Consider the following 18502-nt stretch of genomic DNA (forward strand, 5'->3'; position numbering starts at 1 on the left):
CACACACACACACACACACACACACACACACACACACACTGGAAGGATATATACAAAATCATTAGTGTCTCCTGACACTGAATAAATATCCAGGGATGAAATCTGTCTGGAAATATGATTGGATGAGATCGCGACCTCGCTGCAACGTAATTTGCATGTCATCTAAATGGGATCTGCCCCCGCTTTGCCCCCCTCTCCAGAGCTGGAGGGGGTCAAGATAGACGGAGCAACAGCAGGTGAGGTGCTGCAGCACTGCCCCCTACTGGCTGCTTTACAAACAAACCCCCCCCCAAAAAAGGCAACTAAAGCTGGAAGTTCTCTTTTCTTTTTAATCACATTAGAGATAAGGAGTAAAAATAAAACAAAGAGCATGAAGAGTGCAGCACACAGTATTCTGGTTAACCACATACAGTCTTATTTATACATATATTTATATAGTAGAACAATTTCTCCCACCTATACAGCCTCTGATTGTAACGCAGAAAGAAACCCGGGAAGAGGAACTAAAGCAAAAACCCCAGCAGTGGTAGAAAAACTACAGGCCGTTTGTTTTCATATACGTTCAGACATGAGCGAGGCATCAGTTTTCATTACAAAAATAGGGTTATAGTTGAAGCAGAGAGGGTTGATGAGGTGGAGGGGGGAGTAACTAACCCGCCTGGCAAACATGGGGAAGTGGGAATCTGGTACAGCAGTCCAGCTCAGTGAAACGAGCCAGTAATCTGAGCAAACACGTTAGTTTGAATAAACTCGAGAAAAATGAGTAAATTAAAATAATCTAACAAGAAAGGGGATAAAGATGAGCACACCAGTGAAATCGGGATCATTTGAAATGAAGGGAAACGGAAAAAAGGAGGGAAAAAAAGTGCAAATCAGCTTCCTACAGCTGCTGTTAGAGGATGAAGAGGGGCTGATGGAGACAGAGTGTTATTGCTGAGGCCATGTTTATTTGGTGTTAACATGTCAGAACAGGAAGGAAAGAAAGGGGGCTGCAGAGGGGAGTTATTGTTGAGGGTAGTAGGGTTGTTGTTGCTGGGGGTAGCCGGGGTAGGGCTGTCCTGCTGGAGGGGCTGCCGGGTATCCTCCCTGTCCTGGGGTGGCCTGGTAGGGCATGTAGGGCATGTTGTACTGACCGTAAGCGTACGGGTTGTAGCCCATGGGCATCTGGAAGTACCTGGACGACACAACAGCAGATTATATGTTTGTACACAATGAAGGGACACGAAGGTGGCAATATTTTAAAAAGATGTGCAGGAGTTTGGGGAGCAGAGAGTGAKTGGTTCAGTAAATAAAGACCATAAAATGTGATGTGATGATGAAAACAGCTCAAAACTGCAACTGGATTTATAGACCAGCACCTGAACCATGTATTTTATTTATTCCCAGTCAGCGGATTAGTGATGTTGCCTCAAAGTGAGAAGGTTCTGGGATCTCTCTTTTGTCATTCTGGTTCATTTATTGTGCGCTTCCTGATTTGTGTAAACGGTGTTTCTTCCTTCCTAAATCACACAGCTGAAGACGGCCATCTTGTTTGAGAAAGTGCATTTTTAAAACAAGCGTTGGAGCTGCAATAAAAAGGTGATAGAGGCTTGTTGAGGACACAAAATGAGTGAGGTTCTATTTTGGACGATGTGCAAAGCTGCAGTCGTGGGCACGCACATTATTTTGTCGCCCACATCACATCAAAACAACTGGCAGATTAAAGATTAATTTTTTCAATAATTATTATTTCTTATCATGGGCACTAGGCTCGGCTGTTTCTGTCAGAAGAGCAGTCCAGTAAAAAACTAAAATATCACATGTAACTGCCCTTTAATTGTGCCGTAACTTAATTCATGTTAATCCACAATACGACAAAGAAACAAGTAAATGAAGATGTGTACCGTTAATTAAAAATGTTTCATCAAACTAATTACAGCAGCTGTTTAATTTATGTCAGAAGTTGTTCAGAGTGTTAGTGATGTGTGTTGTTTTAACACAGTTTGTGAGGCTGGAGGGAAACTCACCCTGGGTAGCCTTGGTAGGAGGGATAAGGTGGTCCCTGTGCCTGGGAGGGTGGTGCCACAGGTGGGGGGTTATTGGTAGGAGGACCGGTGGGTGCTGGGTTGGCAGGGGCAGGGGCGGCTGCCTGAGGGGTGAAGCTGGGAGGAGGTGGTCTGCTGGGGGGTTGGGGCTTCGACTGGGGCTGCTGGGCTTGTTGAGGCTGCTGGGGCTAAAAAGATTAAATTAGATTAAATTAAATTAAACAGAACAATGAGACGGTTTATAAATGTATGAGTTTAGGTTTTGGTTGGCGCTTACAAACACCGTTCTGGGTGCAGGGGTTGGACCTGGGGCCGGGGCAGCGGGGGTGCTCTGATAGGCGGGGACGTTGAAAGCCGGAGCGCTGGGCTCTCGAGCGATGCTCTGCTGCAGCTCTCTGAAACAACAAGTCAAACATCACAACTGGAACCGTGCTGCAGAGTTTCCTCTCATCTACCGCAGACTACCTGCTTCRCTGGCTGTGTTTACATGGACATAAGTAACCRGATTAAACGGCCATTTGGAATAAAAATGCTTCATGCGTCACCCCATTCGTATTATTCTGATCCGATTCWGCTCGATCCGAATGAATTTGTAATCTGAATGAGWGGGGTGGTTTATGCCGATTGATAATCTGAACGATGTGCATGTTAACACTTATTGTGATTGTAGGAAACTGACCTGACTGCACATGTCTGCTGACTTTTAGCCATGGTTTCTGCTCTTTTGAGGAGGGAGGGACAGCGGCACTGTTTCCAGCAGACAGAACTTTTCTTCATGTGCTCTCATTCAATAAAGAAAGAAGACACACAGCCTGCACCGCTTCGCCGAAAAAAAAAAAAAATCTGCGTGTCACCTGTAGCTCAACCAGGGAGTGCGTCTGCATCGTTATTGACACCTGTCGCAGGTCCCTTCTGAGCTCAGAGACGTTTGTGTTCATTACAGAAGTAGAACTTTTTTCTGTGTTTTTAGAGAAAGTTAAAATGTCAGTGCTTCTATTCTGAAAAGCCCGGTGCATGTGAACACTCGTCATGATCAGATYGTGTCCATGTAAACGATACATTCTGATTATTTAATCCAAATACAATTCAATCCGATCAAAGAATTTTGCACGTGGAAACATAGCTACTGTCACTTTGATCTTAAATACGGCTACGTTCACACTGCAGGTCTTAACGCTCAGTTCTGATTTTTTGAAAAAATCCGATCTTTTTGTGTGAACGTTTACATTACATTTTAAATGTGACCTGCATCAGACTCCTGTGTGAACGCTACACAGCACTGATGTGACACGCACGCGCAGTAAAAGACGTGACGTCTCATCAGCCGGCTTGTTTGTTTACAGAGCTAGCATGGATGCTACATTTTGCGCATCGAATCAGAAGTTATTGTTTAATCAGAGCCGATTAAATAATTATCTGACCTGCTTCTTTAGTTCAGTGTTTATATCTGAACCTGCCTCTGACCGGGATGCTCCAGTGAAGTTTGTTTTTTTTGAATGAAACTACGAGCTGAAAAAGTATCGACCGAGTATCGAACTTTAGGATCGATACTCTCCGACCCAGGCTGGACATCGTTATTATCATACTATCTACRTGGAAAATGAAAAGTAAAAAGACGAAGCAACTGGACTTGTGTTTTGGAGCTGTAAACACATGGAGCTRCAGATTTAAACAGCGAGACTTSAGGTTAGTGTCTTATCGATCCTTCAGCCCCTCCTCCTGATGAAAAAGTCAGATGAATGTGACATGAGCGTTCACACTGCAGTCACTTTGAAAACATCAGATATRTATCYGATTTAAAACCACATACTGAAACGGCCTGGGTCGGATTTGAAAAAATCKSATTTGTCTCGTTYAGACTGTCATAAAAAAATCGGATACGAATCAGATGGGTCAAAAAAATCGGATTTGCCTGCAGTGTGAACATAGCCTATGAGACTGAGGAGGTTTTACACACAAAAAATGTCCATCTAACCAAGTCTGACAATCTTATATCCAACCAAAAAGTAAACTGAACTTGTTTTGAGACTGATGCTGATAACACATTCTCAGCCAAGCAGAATGTGTTAGATTAATAATCCTGTTTAACAGGAAACTCTCTTTATTTCAAGCATCAAAAAGACTTTGCTCATATAAAATTGTCAGATTTGGTTAGATGGACAATTTTTGCAGTGTAAACATCCATAAACTTGTTATTTAAACAGAAAAGCTGAATCTGACAAACACACAAACTAGTTGTTCTTTTATTTCTATTCTTTTCAACACAAACGTGACTTTACGCACTTGAGTAGTTCATCCCGCTCGGTCTTACGAGCGAAAACGATGTCGCTGCATTTGTTCTGGAACTTGAGCAGGATTTCTGTCAAGTCGTTGTAAAACTGAGAAAAGAAAAGAGCAGGACAAAATAAAAACAGAAATCAATCATCTGGTTTGCCAAATATAAACTAGGCGTAAAGTTGAGTTCCTGCTGGTGTGGAGCGAGTACCTTGGTGCCTTCACGCAGGTTGCTGCAGATCTCCACGTAGCTGTCGTGAGCTGAAGCCAGCTTCTTCAGGACCTCCTCCCGCTGGTTGGCCTCACTGTTGGACTGTTTGAGGCTCGAGAACTCCTGGTGGGACGTCTGGATGAACAGGCAGGGTTTACAAAGACAACCAGTGTGAAAAACTGTTTTTATTTGCATTTATGCAGCTGTAACACATGAATTTGATCTTATAGATTTTAGATGATCAGGCAGGAAAATAAGCTCTTTAATCAACTGTTTGTTTGTTTTTCCAAGCACCAGAGGACACTATGAGCTAAACCCAACAAACGGAGCTGGTGCGTGTACCTGAACTTGTCCCAGCAGGTTCTCCTGCTTGCTGAGGCTGGCCTGCACCTTCTGGTTGTAGCTGCCGTACAGCTGGTCCAGCTGAGACATGGACAGCTGCTCCTCGTTGATCGCTCCGTCCTGGGCCAGCGCCGTCAGAAAAGTAGTGGACATGTCGAACGTCAYGGCCTTGATTTCTCCCTCCAGGACCTCCCTCTCCTTCTTCACCTCCTCCAGCTGGGCGAGGAGGGAGCGCAGCACATTCACCACCTGAGGAGGAGGAGGAGAGGCAGTTTTTGTTTGTTTATTTGTTTGTTTTTGTTTCTCCACTTAAGCACAGTTGGAGAGGCATAAACTTTTTCTTGTTCTTCTCCGGTTCTGCTTGCTTAGTTGTTTAAGTTCCCCAGTGACGCACGATGCAGAGTCAGCAAACAATAAGAAAAATGGGGCTGCTCTAAAGTGGGGGGGAGGGAGGAGAAAAGAGCAGTAAAGCACAAAACGTCCTCTGGGTCTTCTCCTGGCACAGGAAACAAACCATGACAGTAAAAATGAACGTTCTGCGTCAGGCGGGCGCACAGCACGCCGTCAGCAACACACCTCGCTGCCCTGTAGCGTCTTGGTTGGGTTGGCGGAGGGGATGGCGGCGTTGAGCTCGTTCAGGGGTTTGCACAGCAGGGCGATCATGTCACACTGCGTGTTGTAGCGGTCCCTCACCACCTGGTCGGCCGCCACCGCCTTGTCCAGGACGTTACGGAAGTTGGAGCCCTCTGAGGAAGGAAGGCACAGTAATGGATGCCGCAGACTTTGCTAAAAAAGCAGAGCGAGTGTGAAAAGTTCTCGSTGTGTACCGGAGCGCAGGGGCTTGTAGAGGTCTCCAGAGGGGGTTCTGTTCCAGCGCTGGYTGAACTTGGCTCTCAGCTCGTTGTCTGTCGCCTCTTCATCGTCCAGCATCTTCAGAGACTAATCAACCAAAACCAACAAATTAATTAATTAATCATACGATAGGTTTAAATTTAAGTTTAATCTACACCTATTGTTCCCTTTAAGTGTTTTCTTTTTGATCCATTCACCCTCACCTATAATCAGGCAAACATTTAATTTAATCTAATTTTGCTAAAAGCCACTCTGGAAGAGAAACAGATGAAGATCTAAACACTTTTCAAACGTAGCACCAAGGGCTGCTTCAAAATAATTTATCTGCGTGGAGAATATTCCCAGTTCTGATCATCATTAGCAACAAAGACAAAAGGTACAGTATGGCAAGCAGTTATGTCATATAACGTGCAATTTAAACATCTGTGTAAGCACATCTGTCAAGGTGATTTATGTTGTATTTGGTTTTTATTGTTGCTTTGCTAAAAAGGTTTTGTAAACATTTTGAAGCAAACACTTTAATTTCTCTTAAAAACACCTTTTTGGAGTTGATGAAACTTTATCTGTGACCCAAAACCTCTGAGTCACAGTTCAAATTGAGTAAAATAAAATGTACAATGTGATTTTTAATTAAAGTTATTTTTACTTCATGGTAAAGACATCAGCTGACAAATCGGACCTCACCTTGTACATGACCTAAATTAAAATCCTGACACTCGTACCAAGGTGCTCAACATGTGATTTATAGATCTATTACACCCCTAACTAGAATGTTTAGTAATAAAAACAAAAAAATAACAATAAATAAGAAAAAAAAGTTTTTTCATCAAGAAAGTTTGCACTTTTTGCTTTTAAAATTTGGCTCATTTCACATCAAAACTTTATAAAGTAAAATTAGAACATTTTTTGTTTGGGCTTTTTTTAAATCCGACAAAAAACTTGGAAGTGAATTATATTTTTTGTTTCCTGTTTTTCTGTTTAATTGTTTGTCAGCAAGCTGTTTTAAAAACTTGTTGGCGGTCGGATAGATGCTGGCCTTCAGATCTGTAGATTAGATTGCCTGAGATGATCCTAATCTGGGATTTACGCCACTGGCGATGATTTTGAGCTTTTAAGCATTAATGTGCTCCTCTGCTAAGCCTTGGCAGAAAACACCAACGATCGCAAAATCCAACAATTAAATTAAGCAGAATTAATTTCATATGCTGCTCTGTGAAGGAAAGCAAAGCCATATGACAAACAAGCTGTTTGAGGCCTGCAGCTATAAAAGTCCAGATAACATTAACGGCTACAGTGACTGACCCACTTCAACCACTGACCTCATCCAGGATCTCTCTGTTGCGAGTTAACAGCTCGGGCAGGTCTTTGATCAGCTTCTCGATGCTCTGCAGCCCTCCCTGCTCCACGATCGATTTAGACTTCTCAGCAATGGATTGTGGGATAGAATCTCCAGACAGATCCTCCAGAGCAGCGGGCAGGTTCAGAGACGCCAGCACCCTAATAGAGTTAAAGATCATCTGTCAGCTTCTCAAACAACAGCAGCTCTTAAAAACACTCATCATGAAAACAGTTTTGTTGYAAACAGAGCAATAATTTGCCTCCTTTCTTCAAACATTGTGACTTTAATGTAACATCTGATCCATCTTTTTATTGGATGAAAGGCTGCAAACAGTGGAGCATCATCGACTGCTGCAAACAGGAGGGCTCTTGTTAACGTTTTAATGGTACCTGGAGCACTCTGGTGTCATGAATTCTTTATGTGTTTACAAAGGATGCAGGTGACTGTGGGGAAACTCGGACTAACCCGTTGCAGAGATTGGTGGCCTCCCTCATCGTTCCCACCAGCCTGTTCACCGTCTCGGCTTTCCTCTGGCTGTAAATGCTCATGGACTGCTGCACGGCCATGGGAACCATCTTCTCGAACAAATCTGAGGGAGTAAAGATCTRATTACTATTTCAAGAATTATTGCAATGTGTCGGATTAAAAAAGAAGAAAAAGTGCAGATAATTTAGCTTTATTGTCTGTTTAAAGTGYCTGTGACATCAAATTTTTGTGATAAATATGAATGCACTTTTGGAAAGATAATACTGATAACATGTTGCAAAAGCAATTTCACACCACTGAGATGAACAGTTGTTGAGATATTTGCATGTGAAGTAACAGGAAGTGATGTCAAAGGCGAATATCTGCAGGTAAACARAGCTTTGCTACAACAACTAACACAGACAGCAGGGAATCTTCTGATGTTTCTTTAGAWAATTTTAGTCCCTTTAAGACAGATGAAGAAAAGTCAGAGTTCAAAAAAATTTTGTTTTCATAAACAAAGACCAGAGAGTTTTCTTTCTTAATGAGCTCCCCTTTGATGTCACTTCCTGTTTCACTTTAGACGAGCCAAATCCAAAGGAAACTATACAGGTTATGTGACAAAATGGGTTAAATTGTGTGTTTTATGCCAATTTTCCTAAATATGAAGATGTTTTCTTTGACTTTTTGTATTTGAAGAACAGGCATGTCACAGCCACTTTAATGTTTACCTACAGATGTTTGTCCTACCTGTGAATTTCTGACTGAGCGGAGGTGTGATGGCGGTAGCTTTGACCAGCGCTGCCTTGCCGATGTGTTCCAGGTCTTTGATTTCAGGCACGCGGTCGTGATAGATGAAGTCATTGTCCTTCTTGGCTGCAGTGAGGGCTCGGTTAATCTTATCAGTCAGGTCCTTCACGCTTATGTACTCGTCGTAACGAGACGCCACCGTCTTCACCAGCTCCGCTGCGTGCTGCGGAGTTCAAAGGCTTTTTTTAATGATATGACATAAATATAATGGTGGTCGATGATTCCTCTGTCGGTGTGAAACAATAAATAAATAAATAAAACATTTGCAATCCGTACCTGCAGACGAGCGATCTCCTCTCCGAAGCGCTTCTTCTGCTTGGCGAGGACGCTCTGGTGCAGCTCGGCGTTGGCTTGCATGATGCAATGCTTTGCTGCCAGCACGGGCAGCACTTCCTGAAAATAAAAATACTGACCAGGGAGAGGCGACCACAGAGCAACACGCAGGCACGCAAACACGTACGTGCAACACAAACACACAGCGGCGAGGCCAATCCACAAAGGTGGGGAAACGCACAACAGCAAAGTCAAATCACAAAACGACAACGCAGAAGCCATTCACAAACAGGCACGTGCAGCGAGGGTTGTGCAAACACAACGCAAACGCACACAGACGGACAACCAACGTCGTCACCACCACGAGGGATGAGGAAGAAAAGGAGACAACGGGAGAGAAAAACACAGGAGCACCAGTGTTAAACTTTCAGCTACACCTCAAAGGAACATCCCACACAGGTCAGAGGCTGGGCTTCAGTGGTTCAAACTAAACAACAGTTTTCTGATAGTGGTCAGGTACTGGGCTGTGASTAAATGGAAACAGCAGCCAAAGAGAAACTGTTAAAAATCTTCAGAAATCAAAATCACTTTAAAGTGATGAGAAAGTTGAAGAAAACTATGAAGGACTTTTGTGTAAGAAGTCCCAAAAAACAGAAACATAATTAACAGGTAACACCCAGTATCCTGTTAACTCGGCTACGTTCACACCGCAGGTCTTTACGCTCAATTCACGTTTTTATAATTAAATTCAATTCAATTCAAAAATACTTTATTGATCCCAGAGGGAAATTAGGTATAATAAATCAGATGTTTTGGCGTGAACATTATATTTCAAATGTGACTTCCATCTGACTCCTGTAGGRYTCACCCCCACACTTCTTATAACGAGGTTATAAGGAATTATTTTAGCAAGGATCACTTTATTTTTGGCAGTATCTTCATACAAAAATGAATGGACAAAACACAATAAGATGAGCATACTCAGTGAATTTAAGTTGATCAAAAATAAACAAGATCATTTATTTATTTACAGAATCAAATAAATCATTAATGTACAGCTTATTGTGAGATTAATTTCCTATAAAAAGTTTAACAACAAACTTTGAGGTTTAGATGTTGATAAACCATTTGTTTGTGGCACTTTTTCTTCAGTTTAGGCAGGGCATAAGTTTAGGTTGGAAGAAAGGAGGATGAAGTTATTTAGTTTAACTTTAACCTTTAAYGAATGTGGATTTTAACCAGAAAGGGCGGACGTCTCTCAACGAATCCAGCCAGACCTCATGTACGCTCACTAACACTCAGCCATTACCTTGACCGGGGACCACCACAGCTCAAGTCGGAGGAAAGGTTGTCCAACGGGTGAAGAACTTCTTGGAACTTCGTCTGTCGGACAGGACATTTTCAAGGTCAACGTTACTCCTTCTGCGTTTTCTCTGGGCTGCTTTGCTCGAAGATCAGAGGCGAAGCACTTTTAGTGTCCGTCTCAAAAATAGAAAAAATCTGCTCGGAAGTTTCAAAACAAAAGTTCCTCTGTGAGTAACTTTGGTTTAAGCTCAAAATGGGCAAGATCGAGTGTTGGTCTGCCCAGGCTGGTTCTCCTCGGAGCCAGCCTCGCTCTCGTGAAGCACGAGTGTTCGCTTTTCAGCTCTACTTCACAGACTAAACTGTTAGTTAAGAGATGTTAGTTTTTAAAAGAGAGGAGGTTTAGTGAAGGACTGCCAGGTGGTGTTGTCAAAAACAAAATTGTTGATGTCTGCACATGTTGTACAGTCTGTTCTGACCTGCTCTCTCCTGACAGCACTTTWAAGAACAAAAGAATGATTTACTGAAACCTTAAAAATGAATTATTTCATACAGAGCACTCATTATAATGATTCAGATAAAAATAATTATAAAACGTTTCAAAATAAAGCTTAACTATAATGCAAAGTTTAGTTAAGTGAAATACTTAAACTTGAAAATCTATAATCAATTACTGTGGTTTCACAGTTAAAATCCAAGCAGCGATTTTCATCAAAGCACAATAAAACATTTTAACAGCATTCTTTTTGTGTTTTCTTTTTATACATTGATAAAATTATGAATTAAAGAAGATTATTCTGTTTATTAACAGATTAATAAGAAGAAAATATCTCTTTACGGTTTAAGAAAACGTGTTATGACTTTAACTCGACAGAGTTCTGTCTCTGTAAAGGAGGTCTTCTGTGTCCAAGGTCAAAGACCAGGTGACCACTACACTCCAGAGTGAACTGCACACAGCACTGATGCAAAGGCGTGACGTCACATTCAGCTCGCCGTTTACAGAATCAGCTAAACTTGAATAGCGCTTGTTAGCATTTCGATTCTGAAGTTGTTCAATCGGAGCTGAATAAAATATTATAAACAACCTGCTTGTTTATTTTAGTGTTTATATCTGAAGCTGCCTCTGACCGGATGCTCCGGTGCAGCAGTTTATTTTTGGAATAAAGGATTAGGAGTGAACCTAACCGTGCTGGAAGTAAAGTATCGATCAAGTAACTTTAGGATCGATAAGGTCCAACAACATAACTATCATATGTTTCTGTGGATTCTCTGTCATCATGGAAAGTTAATGGGGTGCACGATAACTATCGGCCCAATATCAGGAGATTATGAAGTCATACTTATCGGTCCGATATCATAACAAACAGAACTGATAATATATGTATATGTTTGCCAGCGCCGCGATGAGTGTGCTTCTTTTTTTGTATACTTTTTTGTCAAGCCGCTCCCCGTCCTGCTCGACCCGAGCAACATTCAAGTGGCGTTGGAAAAACAACTTTCTCACTAGAAAAATAATTAAAATACTCTGTGCTGAAAAACAACCAGTCATTTTAATAATTATTAATATTATTTTACCAATTAATCACGCATGTTACACACAAACTTTATAATTATAAACATAAAAAGGTCGGAACAACTACTCCCAATTTGAGAACATGTAAAGTCTGTTACCTCCTGAACGCAGCACAAAGTCTGTTCTGCTAAAATGCTAACAACAACAACAACAAGCTAACATTCAAAAACTCATCCGGACRTAAATCACTGCTGAGGCTTTGGACAAATCCAAACAAACAGCCAGAGAGGACGCAGATCTCAAACAATTTAACGATGGAAACGATGGAGCTTGACAGCCAGCCGTTCACCCTCGCTAAAGACCGAAGCTTTTATCACCTGTTAGCCACGGTTTAACATGCCGAGCTGCAGCTACCTCTCTGTGTGTCTTCCTGTAAATACGATGTGGTCGTAATGCATTCACACTCTCAAAAGCACTGTTTCAGGTAGAAAAACKTTTCAAATCATATATTAATAATAATAAAAACAAATGTACTTTGATTCTAACTTGTGTTAGTGCATTATCTGTTCTGAACTTGTGGAATGACTTTTTTGTACATGTTTAAATCTGAGATCAGTGTTAAAGGCATTTTTTTAATTAATGTGCCTTATTTAAAAATATGGTCATTTGAGAAATTGTTTTGTTTGATATACTTTAAGAAATGTTTSYAACAATTTATTTCAAATARTWTAATTTACAGWGTCATTTGGTTTTTGTCTTGTTTATTTATGTTATGATCTTACCCATTTTTGACGAGTCTTATCTCCTGGCATGTTATTCATTATCGGTTTTTATAGGTTATCGGCCGTTAGAAGGAGAAAGTTATCGGTTATCTGTTCTTAAAATAAGTTATTGTGCATCACTAAAGATTAAAAGCACAAAGACGAAGCAAATGGACTTCTGTTCTGTAGCTGAAGATGTGTGGAGCTACCAGATTTAAACTGTACGACTCCAGGTTAGCGTCTTTATTATTGGATCGGTCCGCTCAGCCTCACCTCACTGATGTCAGGTGAAATGAGACACGAGTGTTCAGACTGAGATCGCACTGAAAACAACAGTATCTGATTCAGTTCCACATACTGAAAAGCCTGGGGTGTATTTGAAAAAACATTCAGACTATCATGAAAATTTAAAATGGGTCGCATTAGCCTGCAGTGTGAACGTAGCCATAGATCTCACAATCCCCAGTTAGAAAACTTAGTAAAAACTGTTAAATTCTGAACTTGGCATCAATTTTTTTGAACAACCTTGAGATAAAAGTTTGCAGCAGGACCCTTTAGTAGCGAGTGTTTGCATGTTTTACAGTCAGAAAGTTTCTACAGCTGCCCGTAATTAGATGGTGAGAAATGAGTCAGGAAGACAAACGGCTCAGATGTGGTTTAGTCGGAATGGATCCCAGTAAAAACAGGACAAAAAAAGAAGCCAGTGAGAACAGAAAAGTCCCAAAACCTGGATCACATGATCAACACAAACCTCAGACACACGCCACACTTTACAGAACCTAAAGTCTGTTTGTCCTGGGCACGCTGAACCTTGGTGTAACTTTGTGTTTTATTCACATACCTTAGGAAGGGTGTCTTTGTACTGACACTGCTTAAAGGCCTCGCCGTAGAAATCTGCAGCCTGATTGGCCAGCTTCGCAATCACAGCATCTTTCATCTTGTCTATTGAGACAAAAACATGTTTCAGAGTCAATTTACCACAAAAGCAGACATCAGCACGGCCTCAAGATGAGCCRAGTTCCCTAAAATGACACGTTACAAACTCATCCGTACTTCTCTATTCGCCAACACGAGGTCGTACTTCAAACCATATTGTGCAACAGCTGTGAGTCTGCTGAGATTTKTCTTCGCAGAGATATTTTAACACAACACGGTGTTAAAACATCACCCGTTAACCTCACATTCTGCGGAGTGTGAAAACTCATTTACAACAATAAAAATAACTTTAATCAGCAGATTGGGTCTTTTTTAAACGAGTGCTGTTTTTATGATGTAATCTACCGAACAGTTTTTTCATAAGAAGTTACTTTTCCGACAGAACTGGGACAGAGTCTGCGTGTGGAACTAGATCAAATGGCTTCTGTTATGCCTGGAAATTAATCTTAAGAAAAAAACAAACAAAAAAAACTGCRCTGGTGTGTAATTACAGAAASTACTTATTTAATTAGTGACACAGTTTAAAAGTTCCAACAGAATTGCAGAGATGTGCATTTCTGAAAGATCCCACAGCAGTAAGTCGTTATGAGATGAACCGTCGGGCCTTCAGTACCTGACGTGGCTTTGAGGAAGAAGACCTCCTGAGCTTGGGCCAACATGATGGTGCTCAGGGTGCCGACGGTCTCGGGGCAGATGTCCATGGTGGGCTCTCTGCTCAGGGCAGAGAGCACCGTGTCCTTAATGTGACTGAAGGCTCCGCTGGCCAACTGCAGGAAGAAACAAGAGATCAGACGTGGATCACACAGTAAAATACCAATAAAACTAATTTATAAATACGTTTATATATATTCAATAAAAAAGCAAGAAGCTATGAACTTATTCGAGCATGTGGTGAATATTTTTTAATAACAGTAAATAAATCCACGTGTAACAATTTTAACTTGCATAACTTTTTTCTTCAAAATGACACAGAAAAAAAAAAACACATTTAACCACACYACAAGCATAACATACCTCCTAATAAAAACTATCTGAACATTTAAATTTCCAGTAAGATAAACATAAACAAAGTAAGAAATTATTTGTGGTTTAGAAATGATGTCAATTTTCTTGCTTTGGTTTTAGTGATTTGCCTTTGTGTACGGAGAAATAAAAACCTCCCCGAGKTGTTTAATAACCTGGCAGCTTGTTACGTAGTACTACACACACCTGATAGTATTTGGCAGCAGTTTTGAGACATTCATCATTATCAATGTTCTGCTCAGCGGCGATCTGACTGGCCAGAGCTGCACAGTTGAACAACACGCACGTCTTCTCGTAGCCCAAACTGGCCAAAGCTGCAACACAAACAAACAATAAACACTTTTTTAAAATAAAAACAATAAACACTCTTCTCACAAAGCAAATGAGGAACGACGAAGATGATCCTTTCATACAATATCTGATCAACAGCTCTGTTTTTCCTCTGAAGTTAATTTAAAAGTTGCCACTTTCATGATCTCACTCAAAAAGTTACAAGACACACGCTAATGTCAGTTCAGGCTGCTGAATATAAATCTATGTTATATCTTAATCTTGTGTGTTTAATCTCAGTTAATCCTTTATGGCAGCTTGTCAAGCCWGTTTTTGTACACAGACTGATATAGAGATATATATTCTACATTAGAAAGCTTTTGTTTCTCACTGATTGTGTGTTCATGTCTGTGGACAAGAGACAAAATCTTCAGTAAAAAACATGACTAAACGTACATGAAGGGCAGAAAAAAAACTGTTTTTCTTTTTTTTTACAGCAGCGATATCTTCTCCCTCTGCAGCCAACTATATTCACATACATTTTCCACACTTCCTTACAGGCACACACACACACACACACACACACATGTAGTTAATAACAAGCATCACTCACAGAGTTTGACTGAGCCACCGAACAGAGATCCTTTATCAAAGGCATCCTTCCACGTGAAGGTTAGGCAGAGCTGCAGACAGGAAACCATGCTCTGTTCAAATCATTTCATTAAGCTTAAACCCACATTCATACATGCTGTGTGCTGAATCAATTACCTGGTTTTCAACGAAGGGAAACTTAGGCTCAATAGAACACAGCTGATCATAATATCTGTGGAGAAAAAGAGAATTTAAAACAAGTTTTTGGACAATATGTGAACCCAGATCCTGTCATTGTTTTTGTCTTTATTTTGATTAGAGAACGTCAAATAAATATTAATAATAAAAAAAGATAATTGAGAATAAACACCGCCACGGGCATTAACTGCAGATGTGTGGGTCGAGGAAGCACTGCCTGGTCAGGCACTTGACAATGAGTCAGGAAAAAACAGAGGCTGTCAGGTGCACTGCCGTGCACGCACTGAGTCAGCAGCTTCTCAGCTCTTTGTGCTATCAGTGCGTGTGTCTGTGACGAGATGACAACAAGCTATTTTTAGAAGTGACTTCATAGATTTGGAAAAAATATTCAGGAATCCCCTATCATTAGTAAATCAACGAAAAGAGTTCAAACAAACACAAAACAAGAGGGTTTCTTTTACTATTTTACCCACATACAATTAGTTTATGGTAAATGAGCTGATTTAAGGAACAGAGGAAAGCTGAGATGAGGCGTGTCTCAGAGAAAAACAATGTCCCATGCAAACACTGGTCTCCATGGTGAAACTTCAGCTGTGTTTCTGCCTGTGAAAGGCCCGTCGCTCTGACTACCTGGCATACGGTTAACACAGGACCAAGGARCGCTGCTGGAGGCCGTCATTAATAATGGTCCATCCATTACAGACACGTGAGCCTCGATTTCACTGCCGATSGGCATTCACAGATTAAACATTTCAGTAAAATGTGTGTTTATATGTAATAAAAGACAAAAATATCACAACGAAGACTCAAAGAACATCAGTTTTAAAAAGTTACTTTGGTAGTTTGAAATCATTATGTGAATTAAAGAAAACACCTGATTTTTTTTACTCCTAAATGAAAGCGGTGTCGCAGGAAGTGCATGTCAGAAATCCCATGACTAAACCTAACTGACTCATTGATCTGAAGTGATTTTATGTCACTCTCAACTGTTTACTGATAAAACTTTACACAATCATGTTTTAAATGTTTAAACAGTACATACCTGCTGCTATATTAATGCTGCAGCTAAAATGTTTAAGATAAGGGACAACCAGCACAATAAAAAATAAAAGCCTAGATATTGCATCAAGAGCAAGTCAGAACAAACAAAAAAAAATGAAAGGGCAAAGTCTGCTTATACTGTATGTCAATTAGAAATGTTGGTTAATATTAAGTAGGGGTGTAAGAAAATATCGATACACTGAAATATYGCGATATTTCATTTCCCGATACTGTATCGATATTCTAAAGCCCTGTATTGATTTTTTATTAAGGTTTAAAATGTCAACCTTCTTGCCAACTGTTCATTTTTATGTTGTAGTTCAGCCTCTGACCACAGTTGGCAGCAGTGAGCCAGACATTTGGCTCCTCTACCGCTTGAGCGCCAGAGAGTAAGGGTAGCATTAGCGTTGTAAGTAAACATTAGCTTTTCTTTTTTTTTTTTTCCAGTAAGAGGTTTTTATTTAATAGAATTTTTGGACAAAAAAATCGCAATATATCATAATATACTGCCTTGCTTACAGTATCGCAATATATTAGGATATATTGTATCGTGACCCCTCTGTTATATGTATCGTATCGCCAAATTCTTGCCAATACACAGCCCTAATATTAAGTGAGAGAACTACTTTAGATATAACAATTAATTAAGTTTTTGTGGCCTTTTTTAACCGAGACCAAATTAATTAATAATACGGGGGGGAAAAAATCATCAAGGTGAAACACCAGGTGGCACTTCATGGGGTTTGGGAAACAGGAACTTTGCATACACAATCCTATTTATTTCACAGTTCCTTTATGCAAAGCAGCTGTGACACTGGCAGGAAAACTGAAGGGACTTTCTCCATAGATTCACAGCTAAACTGTAAAGGTGATGAAGAGTTATCTTTTATAAGCTCAAAAAAGGTAAAAGAAGTAGTTAATGTTGAACTATTAGCTAAATATGTTTTAAAAGTTAAACCTGGCAGGTGATGATGCTGACAAGTGATGACTAAAAAAAATGAAGGAATTGTGTTTTTGTTTCAAACACTGCCTGCCATATACTTGACTTATTCTATTACACAAGGATGACTGTGCGGCACTGAAGTTGGCATCCTCGCAGATCAGTTAAAGGGATATTTCACTTTTTTTTGGCATGTTAGCTACTTTAATTAAACTCTAAATAAAACATATAAACTGTAGTTTTCTTACGCGGTGTATAGATTCTTTTATCGACTGATTTTATGTGTCAAACCCTTATTTTATTTGTGAAAGTAAATAAATGGTCATTTTGTTTGGCCTCTGAGAAATAGCTTCAGTAAAAAAAAAAACAGTAAGTCTGCTAACCTTCACTTGAAATATTACAATGAAAACAGATTAAAAATGATGACTATCTCGCCTKTAATGTATCATTTAACCTCGTGAGAACTTCACGGTTTAAACTAATAATAAGTCAAGTTATGTTACCATTTCAGCTTTAACTTTAGCTCCCATGTTAGCAACAGACGCTAACAGACTGTGGGTGCGGTGAGACTAAGCTAATTTAGCGCCACAGAAGAAGGTTCGTCTCGAGTTTTACTTCCGTCGAAGCTGATTCGTGTGCCTGAGAACACGTTTGTTTACCTGAGTAAGAYCTCCAGCGAGCTTTCGTGTTTGTCGAGCGGCCTTCCCAGCGCGTTCCTGCGAAGCTTGTTCAACTCCTCCACGGCGCGGAGGTACTCCGCTTGGTCCTCTCCCTGTGGATATGTGGCTGTGACAAACTTCGACAGCGGTTTCACCAGGTCCACTTCGGAGGATTTTTTCAACGGGACTGAAATAAACGTTGCCATTTCGGCCCGTGAATTTGATATCTTACAAGTTAGGAAATCAAAAACAGGCAAAAACAAAAATATCTTAAGAGCAACGATCACAAACAACAGCGACGCGATCCTACTTCCTGGGTTCTGACAAGCAATGACGTCATGAACAACAGAGAGCCCTACTGCGCAGGCGCAGACTCAGTCCAACGAAAAGCTTAGAAYAAAAAAAAGTTTTGTTTGTAAGTTAGTAACACGAGTTAGCTGATAGGCTATTGTTGTCTTTATATTCATTCTTATTGTTTACATCAGAGGAGCCCAAAGTGGGGCCCGCGGACCAAATTTGGCCCGCCAAGCCATTTGATTTGGCCCACCAACAGTTGCCAAAGTTACAAGGTTTTAACCTGTTATGTAGAAACACAGTATTTCCGTTGGTCAAATGACTATACAAAAGGGCTGTAGTGAAGGTAGTTTTTATTCATGGTGCTGACTTTATCTTTGCTTT

General features: G+C 40.5%; 1 protein-coding gene across 2 annotated transcripts; it reads right to left on the reverse strand.

The window, feature by feature from the left end:
• Positions 1-309: 309 nt before the first annotated feature.
• On the reverse strand, positions 310-18155 carry pdcd6ip (programmed cell death 6 interacting protein). 2 transcript variants are annotated; one of them, XM_014005701.1, is made up of 18 exons: positions 17825-18155; positions 15164-15218; positions 15009-15078; positions 14312-14439; positions 13716-13869; positions 13008-13108; positions 8594-8710; positions 8258-8480; positions 7508-7631; positions 7023-7200; positions 5679-5790; positions 5428-5597; positions 4852-5100; positions 4510-4644; positions 4308-4402; positions 2302-2419; positions 2007-2212; positions 310-1174 (listed from the first exon to the last, which is right to left on the reverse strand). In XM_014005701.1, exons 1-18 carry the CDS (start codon positions 18028-18030, stop codon positions 1003-1005), a joined length of 2613 nt encoding a protein of 870 aa, XP_013861155.1. In that variant the 5' UTR covers positions 18031-18155; the 3' UTR covers positions 310-1002. The 2 variants fall into 2 exon arrangements, with proteins under 2 accessions (XP_013861155.1, XP_013861153.1); XM_014005699.1 differs by having other exon boundaries at positions 8594-8725.
• Between the last annotated feature and the right edge of the window lie 347 nt (positions 18156-18502).

Source organism: Austrofundulus limnaeus, unplaced genomic scaffold, assembly GCF_001266775.1.
Source record: "Austrofundulus limnaeus strain Quisiro unplaced genomic scaffold, Austrofundulus_limnaeus-1.0 Scaffold32, whole genome shotgun sequence".
Taxonomy (NCBI): domain Eukaryota; kingdom Metazoa; phylum Chordata; class Actinopteri; order Cyprinodontiformes; family Rivulidae; genus Austrofundulus; species Austrofundulus limnaeus.